The sequence below is a fragment of the Monomorium pharaonis genome, chromosome 2 (genome assembly GCF_013373865.1).
Source record: "Monomorium pharaonis isolate MP-MQ-018 chromosome 2, ASM1337386v2, whole genome shotgun sequence".
In the NCBI taxonomy this organism is placed as follows: Eukaryota; Metazoa; Arthropoda; class Insecta; order Hymenoptera; family Formicidae; genus Monomorium; species Monomorium pharaonis.
In genome coordinates, this window is record NC_050468.1 from 32158355 (window position 1) to 32177038 (window position 18684).

General features: G+C 37.4%; 1 protein-coding gene and 1 pseudogene across 2 annotated transcripts in view; one reads left to right on the forward strand and one right to left on the reverse strand.

Annotated features, from left to right (window-relative positions):
* Positions 1-18684, reverse strand: part of LOC105839886 (UPF0489 protein C5orf22 homolog) — a 639614-nt gene that overhangs the window by 237726 nt on the left and 383204 nt on the right. For both annotated transcript variants that reach the window (XM_036283061.1, XM_036283060.1), the window contains exon 5: positions 1895-2089. In XM_036283061.1, coding sequence (XP_036138954.1) covers positions 1895-2089 — 195 coding nt within the window. The remainder of the gene's footprint in view (positions 1-1894; positions 2090-18684) is intronic.
* LOC118644462 lies at positions 7607-17680 on the forward strand (annotated as a pseudogene).

The window sequence follows — 18684 nt, forward strand, 5'->3', positions numbered from 1 at the left end:
ATTTTTTTAATTCTTTGCAAATTTTCAACAAAACAATTTTAATAATTAAAATAGAATACAAAATTTAAAGTAAAGAAAGAGAATATAAAAGAGTTTCTAAATAAATCAATAATAAAAATAATTTCCGTTATAATAATTAAATATAGCTATATATTTTTTATTTATATATTTATATCAACTTACTGTTTAATTTAGTTATTTAATTTAATATTTTATTTTATTTACTAAAAGTAATAGGTAGTAATATCTACATATTTGTTATTATATAAACATGTACATATATGTGTACTTGTAATTAAACTCGTTTGTAATTTATTTATAAATTCAAATGACATACTGTTGCACTTTATAATCGATGGCGCAATCAACATTTCCATTTCATCGACAAAATTTGTTATACATTCAACGCGTGATGTTAGTTATCATAATCCAGTGATTAAATAAATACATCTAACTACAATCGTGACTAGCTATTCACAAAATTCATCTGATTTAATAATTATAATCGCGTCCAATACTTTATTTGGAAAATCTATTCTATTCTAGTAAACATGTTTCTGTAAGAAATGATTAGCATTTTTTAACTTAACCGGGACAGGTTATGTATTAAATTTAAATGACATCAGAAACAATCTAACACTATTTGCTCTACGCATCCTATGATAACAATAGAAGAATTAATTTATTAGTTGAGTATAAATCTATATTTAATTAATATCAACTCCATGTCAATATCGCACAAATTATTTACGAGCAATCTGGGATGTATTGATTGCATCATAAAATACGAATAACTGAAAATATTTCCGATCAATGACCGCCTCGTTGTAAACAGTGCTACCAAAAATATCCAACAGCCATCATTAATAAGATATATCTAATAAGTCAATTTTAATAGAATCCATCGAGATTCTTTCAAATAACGAGAATCTATCGGAATTTTTAGCGAAAATGGCTTATCAAAAATTGCGTATATATAGAATATCATGTGAGAGTAAGTTGAAGAAGCATCTCATGTCAATTTTAATTAATTTAAAAACGTTTCATTTTAAAACGACACACGGTACTAATAATAGCATCGCGATCGAGATTCATTGACGAATGGCGTGGCCGGAGCAGAATTAACGTTTCGATGCTCGGAACTAAACGGCTGAAGGGTTGTAAGCTGGTATGCAGATGAGTCGACATGGTCGACCCCGGAGGCGGATGTTGGCAGTCTGCAGCTACGTAGACAATAGACCAGTGCCATTATGTCCGTCGAATCCTAAAACCCTATAGAGTCGTTCTTCTCTGTCTATTATCCCGTTGGTGGCAGGCCACATTGTGTATCCGGTCTGCCACGGGACTACGGCCATTGTCGGTCCACCTAATTATTCCAAATCTTCCGCTCGTTGCCGGTAACTCCCATCCTCTGACTCGCGAAATTTCATCGCCTCTAAAGCTATCTGGTTTGGTCGCGATTTACCCGATCTCTCACCCTCTCATTTTCCTGTCCGATCAAGTTTCCGCGAAATCAGATATTTAATGACCGATAATACCCACCCCCCCCCCTCCGCCCTCCCGCTTTCAGCCTCTCTCTCTTTTCTCTGCTCTCATGCTTTCTCTTTACCTCTTTCTCTCTCCTAATCTTGTTTAATGTAATACTGAATTATTTTTGATTAATTCAAGTATACAAAAAAATAGGACTGTATACAGGGAACATTTTTAGAACATTAAAGGCGACCTACAATGTGTCACGAACATTTCGTCGCCAGTCACAAAACGATTGCGACAGCCAATCAGAAACGTCAATAGTTCCATTGACGATTATATATATATATATATATCGCACTTTTAATTTTCAAAAATTAAATCGTCTCCTTTTTTATAATTTTTAAATTTAAAACAAACTTACCTCTGGATCATTTGATTCGGCCCTCTTATATGTAAACAAAGGAGCCAACTTGTCATAAAGGTTTACACGCTCATGAAGATCTTTGAAGGGATTTTTAGTACTGAAGAAGTCGAGGTCGATGTCTAAGATATACGGAGTATCTTTTTCAGGAAGATATTGGCGCAATGCTGAGCTGACAGCTGTGAAGTCGTCTTTCTGCAACACAAGTATCAAACAATTCACGTTATAGTATACGTCAACTTTTATGTATACTTTTAGGTAACATTTCAATATTTTCAGTATTTTTAATATTATATTGAGATTTTAAATGGGTTAATTTTTTAAAATATTAATCGGATGTTTTTTCTAACATTTTCCTTTAATTTCTATTAAACTTTATACATTGAATATTTTACGTAACTGTAACAATAACGAGTGGCTCGGCGCAGTTTTTTACAAATTTTTTTACATATTCTATATTTTTCATCACTAATAGTCGTACTATTTTGGCCATTTGTCACTGAAAGCGAGGTTATTCACTGGATGCTATCAAGTGATGAAACACGGGCATTCAGTTCTGCGAATTAGCGACGCTATATTACTCAATCCTTTTTTTGACGCTGCTCGCTGAGCGCTGACATCACTGGAAACGTTGACGATAATTACCAATAAAATGATCGATTGCCGATGTTATATTGACGACCCATGGTCCAATTTTCGAACGGGATTTTCACCACCATAGGAACACACGGGGCGGTCGGCGAGGAGAGATTGGCGACGTGCGCAACCGTTCGTATGAACCGGATATTGTTCGTAGCGGGGCAAAACGATGCCGCCCGCGTATAGAGGGTTTTTTGTGACGCGCAAAAAACAATGACTGCACTCGAATTAATTCTGTTAGAATTGATACTCGGGCCCGGCACTGGGATCGCAATTTGCATGCGTTCACAACAATGAAATACAACGGCGAGCGCGGGGTGAGATGCAATACTATCGCGAGGAGACGAGGAAAAAGGGGGGAAAAATGAGAGGAGGGGAAAAATCAACAATCAGACTGAGCAGTGGCTCTCAAAACTTGTAATGTTTTTCCCGTGTCGACAATTTTTCGAAAGAAATCTCACGATCAATTTACGTCAACAAAAAAAAACTTAAAGTGTAAAAAGAGGCAATAAAAAAATAAGATATTATCGAAAATCAATCTTTACAAGTATAATAATTTGCATTTTGTAGAATAATTATTTTACGATTTACAAGATATGTTTAGTAAGTAAAATCGTAATCGCTTTTTTAACTTTATATGAATACTTTCTCATAGTCTTATTCTATTTTTTTATTAAACATTTTAAGCTAAAATTAAGAAAAGACCAGTAATTTTGAAACAATCGAAATTATTGAAATTTTTTAATGGGCGCAAATCTAAAATGCATAACATGCAATGAGTACTTATATGTGCAATGCTCAAAACGTCAGGTTACAATAAAAAAAAAGAAAGCATATTCTACCTTATTTTTGAAATATTTTCCGAAATCGAAAAGAATCCATCATGCCACCTATATTTTTCCATACATTTAACAATATTTTGTCATTAAATATTGTGATATGGGCTTGAATCACGAATAATACAGCTTGGATACAGCTGCGGAATTTTCTGAAGCGGAGCGATTATTTTTTTTTTGTGTGTTCCCGATCTTGTGCCACGTCAGCTGATAAGAGCGCTCGTTTTGCGCAACCTTCGTATCACGCTCTGCAGATGTTCATCGGTCTTGTGTCTGATTTAATGCGACCGTACGATCTCTGAACCAGACTGCTTGCGTGCGTATCCATCCAGTTGACAATGATGTCAACAAAGGCAATGCTCTTAAATGCGTTTTTAATTACAATCTTTTATACGAAGGAAATATCTTTCTTCGTGCTCTTTTTTCTTCAGCAACAAGTCCATATAATTTGTACTCATTGCATACAATTATTTTAATCTGCATCACGTTAATTTCTTATCGTTCTCATAAAAAGCATAATAATCACAATACTTGTGCAAACATCATGATGTCGACATATCACGGATGGACAAACCGCAAAACACATAACCGCAGAAAAGTTATTTGCGATTCATATTTGAACAATTTTTCAATTGTATTTTCAGTTCTATCTCGCGAATTCGTACAAGCGACAAGTGAAGGGATGAGGGAATAACAAAGCGAAACGTACGTGCAATATATCAGTCGAATAATACACAAAGAAATATCGAGTGATTCTTTTTACAAGTTGTCTTATGAATTATGTTTAGTGCAACAAAGAAAAGACCGCGGACTGTATACGATGGCAGTAATAATCAACGAAGGAATTTCCCTGTGTCACATATTGTTTTTCAAGTAATCTTTGATAGTTTTTCCTTCTGATAGTTTTTCTTTCTTATTTGAATAATGCCTCGGGGGCATACATTAACATTTGAAATTTCCTTCGTATAAATCCTTCGTTACACGATATGCACGAACAAATCGCATAAGCCAAGTTAAGAACTTTCCACTCAATACAGTGATTAATATTTGCAAACGAAACGTCATTATGCTATACATATATTTCATTCGCGATAATAGTTACAAGTGTCTAATGCGGCATGTATAATTTATCGCGTCAAGTATTTTCCTCAGCGAACGTTATGTTTTTTATGGTCGTCTTCAGGTTCCAATCCACACTATAAAATTATATGAACAACAAGAATAAAATTTGTACGATTTATGGAAATGTATACGTTATAAATCGTATAATATTTTTACACTTGTTGTCCATGCAATCCGACATATTTTATTTATAGCGCGCGCATGACGTCGTGTTAATTTGTTTCTGTCAGTTGCGGCGTATCTTTTATTATATCACGCACAAGAGAAATACGATAAAGTATAAATATTGCACATTATTATTAACAACTGCCGATTGCAATATAGGAAAACGCTCAAAGAGGAATGTCATTGCCGGCTAAATTTAAATTGTTCGAGCGCGATAGTCGGACGTTGCACCCGGCGTAAGTGCAATAACACAATCCGTCGACTTCGATTTCGGCAGATATTTTCGTCCATGCGTCGAAGTTAGAATATGATTGCAATAGCGTCACTTTCACACGAGTGAGTCACGCAATAAAAGATACGATGCAATAGTACAAGATTCACATGAATATTTGTAGTTTTAATCTTGTGTAATTTTATGTAACCCTAATAATTTCGTATTAACATTAATATTTGTAAAATGAGCGAAACAAGCATAGAAATTTTCACTAATTTTCAAAATAAAATAAAACAGTAACTATTGTATCCGTTTTAACGTTGAAACTAATTTTTCCCTCTTTCGTATTTTATTATTCAAATAATTCGTATTCAACTGTACATTTCCTGAAATATCTAGAACCTTTCACATTTTTAATTGCTTCATAAATTTAACATAAAGCTCCATTCTATGTCTCATTATTTCGACGTCCTTTTTTAGTCCTTGATCCTCCGAGTTTTAAAATTACAAATACGCTGGAAAAATTTTCTGCAGTTTCTGTCTGACAAATTTGAATAAGCGTATTTCGAAGAGCAATTAGACGGCGTGGACTCTGTATTCGCGCAAATAAAATGCTTGAATAACGTCGAACGAGTCTCGCGAGGAGCACGTGGCAGCTCGCAAAAGGCTTACGGCTCTATATATGTCTACGACAGAGAATCGTCGGTCACAACCGTCGTCGCGACCGCAGTTAACGCGAATGCCATATGCAAATGATTGCATTGTCTTGACCTAAAGTGGCGTGATCTCGGTCGGTTTATTGTGCTTTCACCGGCATCTAGAGGCACAGCCTCGCAAAAATTACAGCTTACTCATTTACACCAGCTGCACAACGCACACGCCGCGTGAAAATACGCACATTTTTTTCATTAGACGAGCTTCTATATATTCTAAGAAATTTAATAATAATTGTAGTAAATAAATCAAGAATTTATTTAGATCGTAAATCAAACTCCAGATGTTCGTAATAATTTCCGGTTAACTTAAAAACTAAGCTTCAGCCTATCCCGCTTGATGTATAATATATCAAACGTGTACGAGTTTTGTTTTAATATTTCTCATTCTTATTCTTCGTTTCAAATTGTTATTAATGTAACTTTTTCTTAACTATTGCACTTTCCACATATATATATAATTCGTAGAAGTGTATACATAAATGGGAATATGTGATGTGGAAATGTTATTACGAGCACTGCAATATGGTAAGCTCGAGTCTGCGGGTTCGCTAAGCCTAAATGATCAATCATGCCTGCGGGGATTACTCCGATATTACGGTATTCTCCGACATAACAGACATCTATTTAATAAATCTCGGAATTGGAGTATGCTCGTTTTCTATTATGGGCATAGTCTGTTTCAGTAATAGCGATGCACTATCTTGGCTTCACAAATGGCCTTCGTTATTTAATTAATTATAGAATTGTACAAAATATGATATATAATATATATATATATACTAATATACATCCATGTAATTATGTAAATATGTAATTGTGTTAATATACATTTATACGATAAATTAATATAATATATATGAGAAAGGCAATAATCATGAATATTTCAGTCTTAAACGGATGATTTTATTACATTAAGTATATTATATTAAGCAATGTGTATTTGAGAAAAAAAATCCTGTACTGTTTGTTACTTTTAACAAATGAGACGCTTCGAAGAGTTTTTATTGGCAGAAAATTATTATAATAGATTTCTATAAAACCCGATACACGGCGACGAAGCATCTGTATATGTAATCACAAATTATCTACTTCTTCAATCCGATACGCATTCGCTCGCTCGCAATGCAATGAGTCTGCATATACGGCGAGCATTACGCAAACGACCGAAGTGAATATCCAAGATTCGACGCAGAAATCACGTTTTTATAGCGCCCCGGTGTTGCGTCCCGCCGATAATTAATTAATACGTGTTACGCAACGCGTGGGCGGTGCCCACGCTTGTTGCTCGATGACGCTTGTATCCATTGAATTAGTAGAATTTGCAAGCGCACCACGCTTGCCTTTACTAGCGGCGCTGTTGGTCGTCTTTCAATCGCGCGCGCAAATCCGCATTCACGATATGCAATCAACAGCGCCGCATGAGCTCGATCGCTCGCTCGGGTGCCGATCCTGATGCATTGTTCTTGCACATGGTGAATTAGTCTCGCGGATGGGGTCGGCGGACGGGATCGACGGTGTGTTAATTAAAACGATACCCCCCTCCCCCCCCCTAACCCCTCGTCGACACGCGCGAGAATTCAAATTTCGCACATATGTCAAATATGGTGCTTCACAAGCTGTTTTCTTTTACATGCAGCGCATTTTCCATTATGTGTAAATTAATCTTCTCTTAAATCTCAAATTATAATCTCTGGATTTTTCACAATACAAGTGTAATTTAATTGTATATACAGAATATATTTATTTATTTAATGCTAGAAGAAGATTAGTATCAATTTAACAATTACCGTCTCATATAAGCAAGATCTTCAATTTTGAAATCTTCAAAATGTTTGATATATAATTTTATTAAATTTCAATAAAATATTATATTTTTATTATAGTTCCGTTCTCCAAAAAGAACAATATGATTATTTTGATGTTAATAGTATTAAAAAATTTTAATTCTTGATTTAAAAATATTATTCCGATCCCTTTCCACCCATGAAAATAATTTTTAAAGAAAGATAAATATATTTTTCTCAATAAACCTATACAAAATTTTTTCACATGAACAAGATATGTCAAGTATGTTCAAGATTATACAATTTTTTAAAGACTTTATTCTTGTCCATATTAAACAATAATAAGATTAAAAATTAATTGTTTTCTGTGTATCTTGGCGTATTTTTAGTTCCTTCTTTTAGCTTCCGTGCAGCATTCAACATAATCTATCACTTATTTATTTCTTCATTATAAAACAATGCTTAAATTCGTAGAAACGAATCCAGGAGCGAGATAAATAAAAGTCCGCAATTATTCTCGGTTAATATATTCTCTATTCCGATTGGACTCCTATGTTTCCCGTCCGGTGACAATGTGTGTCTTACCATCGATAGAAATCCCACCGTACAAAATGCTGTCGGTGCTCGTGAAGACGTCAAGTCTTACCCTCTCTTCGATCAACGTCGCACGGCACGTTCGAGCATGTTGAGGAGCCAGCATACGGCGGCGGCGGCGGCGGCGGCGGTGACGCTCGTCACGACGAGTCAGCACGTTTTGTAGGAAGGCTTCGTGGTCGGGGCCTCGTTGCTCAGTATGCAAGCTCGGTGGTGGCCGCATCCGGTAGGTATGCACTCGCGCGCGCAAGCTCGGAAACTCACGTTGCATTATGTATCCGTCTGTCGATACCGGGCACCACGTGTCAACGCGATGATAAGAATAGAATAATAGAATTTTCTATGAACCTCTCCTGTCGTCAGGGGAAAGGAAAATATCCGTGAAACTCTCTTTCTGTCTCTCTCTTTCTCTCTCTCTTTCTCTCTCGCTGACGAGCGACGGCAAGCTGCGTTCACCTGCTGGGTCTCGTGTGTATCTCGTCGGAAGATCTCGCCTCATACGCCTTTCTTGTCGATATCGACGCTGAAATGCCGTTAAAGTGCCACCGCGTCAGTGCTCCGTCGAAAAAAAAGTCAATCGCGTTCCATCTTCTTGTACGACGCAGAGGTACGACGCCGCTTCCTTGGGAAATGAGCGAGTCGTGTGCGGAATGGGAACTTTTCTCAAGAAAGGAAGACCGAGACATTTCTTTATAAAAGATAGAAATATCGATGCATTCGGCTAAATTGCATCAATCGCGTCGAATAAAAAATATAATAATGATAATTATATAAATGAGATTTTCAATAATAACTATAAATATGTAAAATAAAAAGTGTTAATTATTAGCTTCATAAAGAAATAAAATAGACAAATGTTTCAGAGGACATAACATGCCCGCAGGAATTTTAATCGTAATATAAAGTACGTACAAATTATACGCAAATACGTGCAAATAATTGTTCAGTGAAATGTACGTGTATTATTTCGAAAAAACTCATGATTTTCATAAACTGAATGAACTTGGGAAATGATGTAGGTAAATATATCTTTTCTAATTTTAAAGATAAATATAGGTAGATCAAATTACATAATTTTCCCTGTCTGTTTTATGTTCTTGAGCAAGGAGATTTAGAGATGTGTACTTGATCCAAATTTTTTCGAAACTGGACTTGTATTTTTAGCGCTTCAAGTTATAATACAACATTAGATGTTAGGTCAATCAACTAAATCAAAATCATCATTCTTTAAACATCATCATTTTAACAATTCAAAATATTAAGAATATTGATCATGATATTGTATAATAAATAAAATTATGAAGAAGAACAGTAAGTTGTTAATAAAATCTGCAAATGCGGAAAATCTAGCCCGCATTATTTCTTACCACACGTATACAGAAAATCGAGTACGCACATTTCGGCATAGCTATCTTTCGCCTAATCGCATTTTTGCCGCTCGCTTCCGGGGAGCAATGCCGACGCGACGGCGACGGTCTCGACGGCCTCGTCGCGAAATAAATTGCGCGAGAGATAAGTTTTGCTCCCATATTTGCGTGCTACCGCGGGCTATACCATCTTAACTCGCTGCCGCGATTCTACAGCTGGTAATTGTCAGCCAATTACCGTGGCGCTGACGTATTTAGTCGCATGCGAAAAGAGCCATCTATTGTTCGCTTCCCCGTCTCGGTACCCGCGCTCCTAATTATGTATAATGTCCGCCGGGAAATCGCGGGCGATACATCCGCGAACGTGCGCCTCGTCCCATTGTTTACGCGAGCAATCGGCGCCTTTCCCCACAGGTGAAACTGTAAAAAGCCACCGGAAAATCTAGGAAAACGGTCGCTCGTTAAAAGCCAATTTTCTACGTGACCGTCCGTAACCGGCAACGTAATACGCGCAACGTAATAATAATGCGAGTCTCCTGTATCCTTCAGATGTACAAATTATGCGTTTCGATTGATGTTACTTTGAATAAGATGAGAGAGAGAGAGAGAGAGAGAGAGAGAGAGAGAGAGAGAAAGAGAGCGACTCATATATGCATATAATTTTTTCAAATACGCGTATATTAATATCCTTATAGGTTACCATGATGTAGCAACCTCTATTGAAAATGCTAAGCTGCGGTGGAAAAAAGTGCTAAATTAATTCCGTGTTCTCTTTTCGAGTCAATTGAAATGCAATCGCGACAAAAAAAGAAAGAGGTAGGGATAGAGAACCGGATAAGATAAGAGTCTGCGTTCGTTGTATAATGTAATCGGCGGTGGCGACACGGCGGGCGGCACGTAATTTGTTCTTGCACGAAGACTTTCATGTTTATTTATTATATTATCTGTGCTATCATCGTATATTTATTAATGCGCGTTCTTCTACTCGTCGCCATTCCACGTTCGCTCGCCACATTTTTCGCCGCCTATATACCACGCTTTCTTCCCTCATCGACGGCGGCGCAAGTATATTAACGTAAATTATGCCTGTCTGACCTTTAATTCTCTAATCAATGACTCGATTCTCCCGCGCTAAAACACCATAACACTTTTGTGGACACCTGTGGAGCTTCTAGTTAAGCAAACCTACGATTACCTAGTATTAGCAGGTTGCGCGCATGAAGTAGATAGAGGATAGACAACATTGTCTTACTTCGTGGCATAATTAACTCTCGCGGTATTAATTAGCGTTGGTGGTGTACGCCATCATGCGGCTTATCCTGTCCACCCAGTCGCAAGCCAATTTCTTATGTGTCTTTCGTTTTTACGTGACTCGTGTCACGAAGAGACATGTAACAATCGCACATGGAGTGTGTGTATGTGTTTTTACTGTTATACTACTTATCGCGGTAATTTCATCACTTTCTATTATCAAACTAGTATCAAACATGATCTTAGAACATGATATTAACGGTGATTGAAATAGGTTCCGTTATTTCAATTAAACCAAGGAGTAAAATTATTATACCTATTTTTTAATTGTTTAATACTTCACACACACACACACACACACACACACACAATGTGGATGTCGTTTTTTAAGTTTTTAGTTGTAGTTTGTATTATAAAAACTTGTTTAAAACTCTAATTTTTATATATATTTTTACGTACATATTTTTTGTAGAAATTAAAAAAAATAAGATTGATAATTAAGTACATCATTTTACGTCTCTTATTTCCAGATAATTAAGTTGAAAAAAAATACGATATAATAAGCTTGCACAACATATTCGTTGAAACACATTTTGAAGTATCAAGCTAATATTGTTCTTCACAAATATAAAAATTCTAGTTTTTTCTCCCCATCAAGTGTTTGCTTGGAGTAAACAAGTGAAACATTTTTCTTGCGAGTGTATGATAGTAAAAGTGTTCGATATTTGTCGGCGCAAGAGGAATTCCACAATGTGTAAGACTTTCAAGTGCTACGAAAAACTTTGACCGCAGGCCACATACCAACAGTTGGCAAAACACACGTCTCTCTCTCTCTCTCTTTCTCGAGAAGAAGACAGAAAGGGAGGAAAGCGGGAAGAGAAGAGAGATAGAGAGCAAGAGGTCAGCATGAGGGGAGGAGAAAAGGGAGCAAAAGAGAGCTCGATCGCGGGCTGCAGATGCTGGCGATAGCGCGCGTATAAAAGATGTATCTACATTTAGTTCGGACAGGCACCACTTTATTCGCTCGCCGAGCGCTAACAAGTGTTTTCCATCGGCCGAAGCGGTGCTTTAAAGATCCGCCGAGTGCAACCGGTCTGCCACGAAGTCGATGCTACTTGCTGGTAGCTCGTTTGGAATTGCGGTAAATCTCAACGCGCGAACAACGCGCGACTGTCAATCGGCGAAGCCGAGTTTTGATTTACTTCGCGCGCACACATCGCCGCGCACATCCGTTGCTGTGCGCAACCGGATGTTCTCCATGACCAGCGTGCTTTTTTCGTCCACTTCACCGTAGACGAACAGGCACGGTGTGATATTCGCTGCCTACAATCTTTAAAATCTATGCAAACGTTAATAATTAGAATTCAATTTTATATTCGTACTTGTTAATAATAATAAAAAGACGGATTTACTTATATATCAAATATGTCTTAATAATTGTACACACTTTTTTATTAAATTGTTCACTGATCATAACGAAAAAAAATATTTAGTTTAAGTCAATTTATACTAACGTAAAATTCGAAGCTACATTGTCTATAAAAGCACTTAATGATGAATATTGAATACATGATCCGTTATGTATCAAATATATTACGATCTTGGCTTTATACGTTTCGTTCTCTCGGACGAAAGAATAAAAGTAGAATCAGAGACCACAGTAACGTAGACACGGTATTTCATCCTTTATAGACGTCGGTTCGTATGCTAGAAACGCTCAACCTCACGAAGTCGAGAACTTCTAGCTTTGATGATGGGGGTTACAACATCGGCTCCGAGCTCTCGAGAATCACGATTCGGTGACGTGTGGCTAGCCAGCCATTCCCGGGTACCACTGTGGACGGGTGCATATAAACATAAAGTTTACCGTGGAGGGTCAATACATGTCGACTTGAGCATTGAAACGAACATTTATCCGCGGAAGTAGGCAACCACTTCTAACGGGTTAAGGTTGACCAGGGAAGTACAGTTGCAATAATCTTTCGCGGTTCATTGAACTTTTTCAGAAAATGCTCGCCCATTTCCAGCATCTGGCGTCATCGTATTCGCCGTAACAGATTTACAAGCGAAACTATTTACGATAGGAATAAGATAAGATTATCAACACAATTTTATATCAGTAACGTTGTTTTTGTCTCGTTAAAGTAACGGTACGTGACTTTTTTTCCGTTGAATTTAAAGCCACGATGATGACTTATCTCATCTTAGATCAATTTACTGCTTCTCCTTCTCTCCCCCCCCCTCCCCTCCGCCCCCTCTCTACGAACGTTTAGAATAGTCCAAGTGTAGCGAAGGATTTTATCTTTTCCCCCGTTGGGAAACAGGCGCGATTCGGTAACGTATGTTTTGCACGGCGTATCGTGATAATGCCGTACATGAGTCGCACATACCGGGCTAAAATATATACGCTCGCAGAATCCAGGGCGTGCTGGATCAAGGTGGCACGAGCGAATCCGTGGAAGTGGTCTACCGCTTCCTGGTAGCCCCGATAGTGCTTAATCGACGGCTTTGTGAGAAGCGGTCTTGCGGGACAACAATTCGAGAGTAATTCTTCGGATCGTAAACAACCCTGTCCCTCCTGCCTGGCCGGAGGTATCGGAATCTGGCGCGTTGGATCTCCGCGCGGTGGAGTTCGATCGCACTCGTGCGAATCGAAAGCGCGCGCGCTCTGATAGCACAAGTCAAATAAAATCACCGCGCGATCGCGCGATTCCGATCATGCCATATTTCCCATACCGCAATTATTTTTAATCATTCGAATTGCTCTCCGCACAGGCGGCTGTATATGTATTGCTCGACACATTGCACGTCGCGCTCATCTCGATGCTACGGCACGCGGAGATGGTTGTGACGTAACGGCGTCACAAACTTAAAAGGGAAACATTTGTGTTGTCAATAAAATATTTTATCTTACCCAGCTATACGCTAAAATGCATTTGCAAGAAAAATTGCACAAGATATTTGAAATATTCGCTACCTTTAACGAGAGTGCACGTGAGTGTTTGTAAAGTTTTTACATAATTTTACATAATAAATTGGCGATAGATCCGATAAAAAAAAAAAAGGAGTAGCCACAACAAGCTTGTTATAAATTATGCATAATGCAGCGTATACTGACGATTATCTAAAAAGTGGAATCGTTTCTGTGAAATTTCTGCGTAATCGTAAGTCAATCGTAAAAATCTACATAAATAAGTACCGGACGCGTATATATAAGTAAGGATTAACTTAGCGTCTTCACGAGCGCAGAAACTTTTGCAACAAGTGGTATCGTAAATACGATGACCGTGTTTACGATGTCGCCGCCTCTATAACGCTGTCGCCGAATGGGCTTACGCGGCGCTGCAATCTCTTATTCCGCATTCATTCCGCTTTAATTTACGACACGCTGGAGAGCCAAATCGCCGCGTGAATTACTTTTCGGATCGCAACCAGCAATTTCCGACAGAAAGAGAAAGAACGAAGGGAAGAGAGAAAGACAGAGAGAGAGAGAGAGAGGGGAAAAAGGACCGAGCGAGCGCGTAAGCAAGTGAGAGAGATAGAGAGACAGAGAAGGAGGGAGTTGCTTGGAACGACCGATAATCGGTGCATAAGCGGTACACGCGAAAGGCAGGTCCGTCATTTCTTCGATAACGAGTACCGACTTGAACCGTCTCCGACGGGTGTCACACGGTCTTAATGTCGTGGCATCGCATCGGCAGCAGCAAGAGACGCGAGAGCGGAGATAGCGCGCGCGGCTCCGCCGCTGCTCTGTTTAATTAATGATAATAGCTACGCCTAACAAGAGCTTCGCCCGGCCGAGTTTTCTTTTCATTGTCTTTTCGTGATGCGACCCGACGTTCTCTCTTCTCGCGTTTCTCCCCGTTAGCAGCCGAGGGGAGGCGTACCGCTACGGTTATATGCTCTCCTCTCCGCGTTCCCTATCCTTGTTCTTGGGTAAGGGTCAGATCGACTTGAGGCGGCCGATCGCATCGCCGCGCCGGAACGTTCCGGTTGCTCGCGAACCCAACTGATCCCGATACCGCGCGCTACCGTGACTTATGCCGGCGATATAGAGTTGTTTCGCCAATTTTTATTACGGGCTTCCTTTGTTGCGGCCACAGTGGAATGTCGTTACGCGAGCTCTCGTGAGCCCGCGCGCGCGAATGACGGCGAACTTCTTGTTATTATGTCGTTCTAAGCTTCATAGACCACTTCGTGGAGTAGTAGTTACGAGCGAGCACGATTTAATTCATACGCGCATAAAAAGTATAAAGACGTTGCCCATTTACTTTTAACTACTTTGAAACTTATGTACTCGAAAATATTGAACCTTTTTTAAATATTATTCATTTAATATAAAATATACAATAATATTTAGAAAAATAATATTAGTTATTATTTAGACAAAAAATATTAAAAAGCTTTGTATATTATTAATTTCTAGAGTCGTCATTAAAAAGCCTTAGTGCCTATAGTTTTTTTTTAAATATTTAGTAGTTTTTCAATAATGTTACAATTGATTACAACATTACATTTCAGTGAGTATGCTCATCAATATTTACATTAATTAATGTAATTGAAATAAAATTATTTTTATATAACGGAACGCACTGCTCGTTATCTCTTACAAGTTTGCATAGCATTCTTGCGACTTGAATCGAAATACGGCAAATACCGTGCGTTATAAAAATTACGTTCGATGAGGAATGCGTGGCGAATACTCAAAGAATTAACGTCGTCGGATTCGATGCATTCCCGGATCGTATAAAAAAAAAAAAAAGAAGTCTCAACCGCCATGGAATTAAAAAGCGGCACTCTAGACGCATATCGGAGCCTCCTCGCGTATTTCACTTTAACGGTGCGGGCTTCGTTAGAGGAGAGACGTCGAGATCCCGCATTGTGGTCGGGCAGTTCTCTAAGGCTGGGCCAATGCTGCAACTGCAACAGCAAGGAACGCGGACCGCATGTGCGCGCCAGTAACATAACGCGGCGCAACGTCGGCGCGCGCACGTACGTACTCTGTCGTAGATACGGTGGTGCTAATTGCAATTTATGTCTCATTGCAGTCGTCGTCGGTGCGCGGCGACAAAGGGAGTTGTGCCGCAGGCGGCCGTTTCTACGTTTTAAAGCGTTTCAAGAGGGAACCATGTCACCATCATTCGCGACAGAAAACACCATGGTTGCACCACGGTTCTCGTCGACGTCTCGTACCGTACCGTACTGCACCGCGCTGCACCGCGCTGCTTTCATCAATCTACGGGAGTTTGAAGTTTAGAAATCGGCAGGATAAAATACTCGTGTAATTAATGTCCAATACTTTTTAAAATTGTATAGGGTAATTCTGGTATATATGCCGCACCATAACGAAAACTTGATTTATCAAGTACTACTTACTATGTTTAAGAATAATAAAATATATCAATAAATAGTTTAGTAGTAGCTATTACTATAAACAAAGTTAGAAATGTATTTTTTTTATATTAAAAAATTTTTTTAACATTTGCATTTTTGTTATATATAGAATGTAGATAATTAATCAATAATATTTATAGATAAGAAGTAAAGTAACTTTTCGATCAAAACTTATACACTGTGTTTACAAAGTATTAGAAAGTAAGAACAATAAATATATATACCAAATAATATGGTTGCGTTAATACTAATACAAAAAACTGTAATTATAATAATATTATAAAGACACATAATATAGTGGCCACATGTAAATTATCTTTACTCTTTCAATTTTTTTCGATTTTTATAAAAATTTTAATAAACATTTTAAAACTATAATTTATTTCTTTAGAGATATTCTATTTATTTGTTGCAATAATATATCAAAGAATTTAAAAATACTTAAAACAAAATAGGTTAATTTAAATACCAAATTATGGAATTAATTAATTTTTGTAGCACATGAACTTATTTTATAATTTTCATAATTTATTAATTTTTATCGCATACATCTTGCTAATAAAGTTTTTATTTAAAAAATCAAATTGCAAAATTAAACGAAGCATAACGTTCTTGTATCTGCAGTTTAATTCGCAATAATCTCTTAATTTTCAATTCCTTCATGTCGGTGCTTGATGTCGAAACAAATGACATTCTTCTTGTTTTCAAGTATCCTACCGAAGAGAAAAAAAAACCGTATAATACTTGGGAGTATCTTGTGCAACACACACTATGCATGAAGGTAAAAAATTTCAAAATTATACTATTATTTTCCTACCACTTACTACTCGAGTACCGTTATTCGGTACAAGATTGCCGTCATTGCGGAGTAACAGTAACGCCCGGCGCGGCGCACGCGGTGCCTCCTTGAAAAATGCTCAATCGCCCGACAGTCATGATTCGGAAAGGTGAGCAGAGGCGTGAACAAGGTGCAAGCACCGATCGTTTAAAATTCAATGATACTTCAGCACGCTATCGATATGCACGCTTCATATCGCGCCTCTAATCGACTCGTTCTATTCCACCTCAATCCGATAGACGCACAACGCGATGCACAATGGGCGCACAATGGCATGGAAACACGTATATAAATCGCGCATTATGCGTCGTATTTTATGTGCCCGTAATATACAGTAAATACGTCTCGCGCGCTATATCCTTTGCTTTAGGTTTTCCTTTCGCTCACTGCCACTATTGTTGCCCACAAACGATACCCCGCTACATTGTGCCAATGTCGTTTCTCACAATCAGTCGACATTGTAATTTTTTCAAGATGCAAAAAAATATTGAAGCTGAATCCTGAACTGTTCTATAATGACAAATTTACAAACGCAATAGTATCCTGTACGTTGAACTAATCTTGATATTTTCTCGAAAATATCAATTTTTCTTCAACAAATAAAATTTTATAACAGGTAATAAAAAACAAGAAATGTACTGATATATAGACAAGAAAAGAAGATATATCAAATTTCGAAAAACATCATAAATTGTGTTTGAATATATAAATATATATGTTTTCTTCTGTTGATTAATGTAAATTATTTTATATCACCAAAAAAATATATTAACTTTATTAATTTTATTTCATATATAAAAAGTGTTCTGCTAAATCGAAAGCATATGTATTCTTTTAACAAAAAAAAAAAAAAAACAAAAAAAAAACTACAAATAGATAAAATATATTAAAACGAAACGTTATTTAATTTTATCAATAAATAAAGTCTCGCCTTTTCGTAATACAAATCCGATCGTAGACTTCTTATTAAATTCGCGACGAATTGAATTTTCCCGTTAGCCTCGTGTTTCTCGTAGGCGCCGTAGGAAAACTTCGTCCTCTAAATAAAGCCCCTGAGTTTTCCTCCGCAAAAGAAAGTTCCGCAACGTCTCGCTTTAGCGCTGAACTTGGTAATAAAATAATTATTTTCAAACGACCTCAAACTTCGATCACCATGACCTATTCTTTCTTCAAATTTGATGACATTATCAAACATAAGGATAAAAATATGTGTATTTATCTTATATTTATATTAATTCTTTGAAATTATAATAAATTATTATAATGACAGCAGCATAAGGTAATAAAAATCTTTTGTCTAAATTTCTTTATACACATTTATGATAGGAATATAAGAAAAATAAAGTTTTAAGAGAATTGTTTGTGCAAAAGTTTCTTCCATATTGCAAAATAATAAAAAAATTTAAAACTTATAAAAAATGAATACAGAAATTTGTGTTGTGCTTATCGTATTCGTCATTTTCCATTCTTATCGTTAAATATTTTCGAAACGTCACAATTTCAATACAGAGTACAGCATTTATGGTGAGAAATAAAACGGGGGGAAAAAAAAAAGATTTAATGTAATAACCCCATTAGGTTCTTTTCTCTTCTGCAAGAGGCGTGGATACATTAATAACGCAACATTTTCATCAATATCGGAAACGTATCTTTAGAGAGTACTATGAAATTTCCACTTTTGGCATTCGTCCAGAGGCTCGATTGGTCGAGAAGAGCCGCACGTGTACGCAGGCATGCATGGCGCAGCTGGTTTGTACGCAAGCTTGCACTGTAGTCAGAGCATATTTATGGATTAGCATACAATGGTGGTGTTTATTAAAGATTCCTCGAAGGTTCCCACCTTTGACGCCGCCTCCGCGCTTCTTCACCG